The following is a 4,767-nucleotide window of genomic DNA, read 5'->3' as shown; positions in this document are numbered from 1 at the left end:
TACATAAAAACTAGATTGAAATTATACTCTCTTATTTTTATTAAAATACTAAAAGCACACTTCTTTTTTTGTAAAGGTTCTTCAGCTTTAAACTGCACAAAATAGCTGTAGAAATGTCCTCAGAGGCTGATACTTTTTTGGTGTATCTATCTATATACTACTTAAGTATTAAGCATTTCGGTTTTGCCTTGTAGGTTACGCATATCGCCACTGTGATACATCAGGCAACTGGGAGCAGGTGTCCACTATAAACCGGACATGGGCCAACTACACGGAATGCACCACCTACCTGCACACTAACCACAGCAATCAGGAGGTGTGTGCAAATTTCATAACTCATAGGCAGCTATAATCTAATTTATGGCATGCATTGCTGTTTCTATTGCTCATATTTAGTGATTTAAACAAATCCCTAATTAAAAGTAATACATTTCAGAATGTAACTCATTGGCAGAGTCAAGTCATTGACATCACTTGGTAGATGGTTAAACAAAATTTGAACAAAATGGTTAAAAATTTCAGTATTCAAAATTCAATAGATTAAATTGAAAGAGGAACCGAACCATTTCTTTAGATAAATATATCATAGAAGCTTTGATATGGACTCTTTTTACATGGGTCAGTAACCAGCCACCTATAGCAACCGCACAGAAACATATACAGTACATAGCAACACAGAAAAGTTTTTAATTTGGAGATGAAGAGTATTTTTTGTCCAAAAGGTCTAAAGCATGGACTAAAATGTACAGACATTAACATGTTCATAATTCTATATGTGTACTATTTTTCTGTGTTTTTAGGAGGTCTTTGAGCGACTTTACCTCATGTACACTATTGGATACTCCATATCACTGGCGGCATTACTGGTGGCTGTCTTTATCCTTTGCTATTTCAAGTAAGTATAATTAACATTTCGACAAGACAAATATCATTTTTTGAAAATATAAGGGTAGCATTGAATATATCCAGGACAGTAAACAAATTAAAAATCAAATCTAATACAGCAAGATGCTAGATGTTCCCATGTCCACTCATGAGTGTGTCTTAATGCATATATACATCCATAACCATGTGTATAGACGCAAACTTATGTTGATTGAGATATCTTTGCTATGATCTGATCAGACAGTCAGCAGGTATTCTGCTCTCTGAGGAATAAAGTAGGGAATAGTTGTGCCAGGCTTTTTGTAATTTACCCATGCAGAGCCAAAACATTGAATTTAGTCCACCTCACTAGTAATTAATAATAATAATATTTAACTAGTAACAAGTAATTGTGAAATTATATATAAATATGTACTTAAGTCATACTTTAAGTGGGTCAATACACTCTTAAGTTCAACTAATTGCACTTAATGTAAATTTTAATTACAGAAATGGTCAGAAAACATTATATTAAGTTCGCACTTAGTTATATTCTTTTAAAGCATATTATTTTCATTGTAAGTACTCTTTAAAAAAGTATGTACTAAAAAGTATGCCAACTTCTTTTTCACAAGTGATAGTTGCGTCCGAAATCTCAAAATTGCATGAGTACTACATCTGACTTCACAACAGTTATAAAAAGTATGTTCCATATATGTGTGGTGTATGAATGCAGTCCTGATGTACTACATCTGCGTTGTCTTGTGACCTATGAGACAATTAAATGAATCATTTTCCACAACTACTTCGAAGTCAATTCGATTATTTTCTCTTCTGTGTTTCTTTTTTTTTCTCTAGACGTCTCCATTGCACCCGTAACTACATCCACATCCACCTCTTCACCTCATTCATATTCCGAGCAATTAGTATATTTGTGAAAGACGCCGTTCTTTATACTGTCACAGAAGAGGGCAAACTAGAAGATGGGTCCGTTGGACAAAGACCCTACATGGTACTCACAAAAACACATTTGCACATGAATACATAAATACTGTACATAAATAACACAAATTGTCTGCAGAGCCCAACATTAGTTTTATTGGTCGGTGTGCTATCAGGTGGGCTGCAAGGTTGCTGTGACCCTCTTCCTGTATCTCTTGGCAACCAATCATTATTGGATCCTGGTGGAGGGTCTGTATTTGCATAGTCTGATCTTCATGGCCTTCCTGTCTGACAAAAATTGTCTGTGGGCTTTAACAATCATAGGCTGGGGTGAGTTGTCACTTTTAATTTGAAGATAAAGTCAAAGTCAAAGTCAAAGTCACTTTTATTGTCACATCACCACAGCACATGTGCCTTGGTGAGTGAAATTCTTGGGAGCGTGCTCCAGACAGTGCAGAAACAATTTACATATAAACATACAGACCTCAACAGATGACAATGTGCAATATGCACATACATATAGTCAGTACACACAGTGTACTATTAGACATACTTACAGTTAGCACTACACATTATACACAGTATGTACATGCAGTTAGCAATACACATTTATACACAGTATGTACACATTCTACATTATGTAGACATATATACACAAAATATGCGAAGGTGCAACAGATTATACATTAACTGGATACGCAAAATGTCATGGATGTGCATTGGATGGTATCCAGTGGTAGCAGATAGATTATTGTGTTTAAATGCAGTGTGTATGTATAGTCCAGTATTGAACTGTTGGAGTTAAAGTGCAGTGTGTGGCCTACCGTATTGTGGGAGTAGGCTGTAGGGTGTATTAGTTCTGATTGTTCATTAGTCTGATAGCCTGAGGGAAAAAGCTATCCCTCAGTCGGCTAGTGCGGGATCAGATGCTGCGGAGACGTCTTCCTGAGGGCAGCAGAGAGAGCAGTCTCTCTCTGCTCTCTCTCAGATAACATTTGAAAGTAATATTTGTTAAGCAATCCATTATGACCTTGAGGGTGAATAGTGTTTTCCTTTAACGTCCGGTTTCAGACTCTCTTGCTTCCTCTTTCATAGGAATACCCGCAGTGTTTGTATCCATATGGGTCAGTGCCCGGGTGTCTCTGGCAGACACACAGTAGGTTTACACACACAAACATGTGGCACAGATGCATTCAGCACCTACATTCAAAGGTTTCTGTTAAACCTCGAAATGTTAACACCTCCCATCAGACCACACATTTTTCTTCCAAAAGGTTTAGGTTTTGTCACATAGTTTTTTAGCAAATTCCAGGCAAGACCTATTGTCGGCCTTTCTAAAAATAGTCACTGGCTGAACCTGTCACAAAACTGCACGGGGACACGAAGGCTGAGAATCCAAGTGCAGCAGTTTATTAGAGGAATAACCCACAATCGTAGTCAAAACAGGCTTGAGGACAAGCACATCATAATCTGTGATGCTGTCTACACTGGTGTGCCGCGACACGACAAATCCCCAACAGTAAACTGCTGCCTCATTCTACTTATGATGTACTGACAAAATTCTAATGATTTGCAACGGTCGTTTTGTCGCGTCCAGTGTAGACAGACTTTAGCTGTTGCGGTGCGGCGTGACAACTGTCGCATCCTGTGTAGACACGGTGTTACAGCTGCAGCTATGACACATGCAAGACTAATGAGCAACAGGTGAAAACAATCAGGCATGATGAGTCCAGGCAATGGATTATGGGAAATGTAGTCCAGGATAGAATGGCAAAGGTATGGGATGGATGATATGCAGCTTTATATTCCACTCAATCCAAGTGGTTCTCCATTATTTTGTTTGTTAGTATGGTCTACATTGTTTAGGCAAGATTAAAGGATTTGGTTGTCACACAAATAAGACTGAGTGTGTTGTTTTTAAATCACTATTTTACTAAACACTTGTGATCGACTTAAGAATTTTGGTAAGACTTTACAATAAGGTTTCATTTGTTAACATTAGTTAACTATATTAGTTAACATGAACAACACCTCTACAGCATTTATTCATCTTAGCTGATGTTTAATACGTTATTTAAATTAAAAGTTGTATCTGTTTACATTAGTTAATGCACTGTGAACTAACATGAACATGTTTATTAACTAACATTGACAAAGGTTAATAAATGTTACCAGAATTTTATTATATTATTACATCTTTGTTGGATGCTGTCCAGGTGCAACAAGATGAATGTGCAAACGGTAGCTCAGAAAACACATAAGGAGAAACATTGTGATAATAAAATATCCACCATCTCAGACACTTGCATTTGGTCAGGATTAGATTTTTCAAAAGACCATTGAGTTTGCTGAAAAACAGTTGGTAATTTGCTCTGGATTTTTGTTTTACACTGTGTCACTTTAGAGAAGTAAAATAGTTTCCCAGTGTTAAAAAAAAGGTGTGAATACTACAGTGGTGAAAAGAAAAATCACAATTTAATATTCATGCCACCTGCAACACAGTGAAACCTATTGATGATTGTGAATACTTTCTAAAGTGCTGAAGGCTGGATTTCTTCATCTCTAGGTGCTGGGATATAAGCGCAGGCAATCTGAAATGGATCTATCAAGTACCAATCCTGGCTGCCATTGTTGTAAGAATTTTTTTCTCCAATAAATTATAATAATAATTCAAATATTTAAATTCAGTATGCCATATGCAGTAACAGAAATCTGTACTTTATAAAATGCAAAATATATTATCCATATTTTACAAATACTAAACATTTCCTATCTGTAAATACCCACCTGAAAATTCACTTATTTTTTGTGTGTTTTACTTATCTAGGTAAACTTCTTCCTCTTCCTCAATATCATCAGGGTTTTGGCCTCTAAGTTGTGGGAAACAAACACAGGAAAACTGGACCCTAGACAGCAGTACAGGTTCTAAATTACTATGCACACACACACACACACACACGC

The 4,767-nt window shown here is 36.5% G+C and overlaps 1 protein-coding gene across 1 annotated transcript in view; it reads left to right on the top strand.

Annotated features, from left to right (window-relative positions):
• pth3r (parathyroid hormone 3 receptor) overlaps positions 1-4,767 on the top strand; it is a 22,683-nt gene that overhangs the window by 14,151 nt on the left and 3,765 nt on the right. Inside the window, exons 6-10 of the mRNA XM_016493656.1 lie at positions 1,723-1,876; positions 1,983-2,136; positions 2,902-2,962; positions 4,373-4,439; positions 4,634-4,728. Coding sequence (XP_016349142.1) covers positions 1,723-1,876; positions 1,983-2,136; positions 2,902-2,962; positions 4,373-4,439; positions 4,634-4,728 — 531 coding nt within the window. The remainder of the gene's footprint in view (positions 1-1,722; positions 1,877-1,982; positions 2,137-2,901; positions 2,963-4,372; positions 4,440-4,633; positions 4,729-4,767) is intronic.

This window comes from Sinocyclocheilus anshuiensis, unplaced genomic scaffold (genome assembly GCF_001515605.1).
Source record: "Sinocyclocheilus anshuiensis isolate Anshui unplaced genomic scaffold, SAMN03320099.WGS_v1.1 scaffold2046, whole genome shotgun sequence".
Taxonomy (NCBI): domain Eukaryota; kingdom Metazoa; phylum Chordata; class Actinopteri; order Cypriniformes; family Cyprinidae; genus Sinocyclocheilus; species Sinocyclocheilus anshuiensis.
The sequence above is the reverse complement of the archived record's forward strand: the minus strand, read 5'-3'. Positions and strand labels throughout refer to the sequence as shown.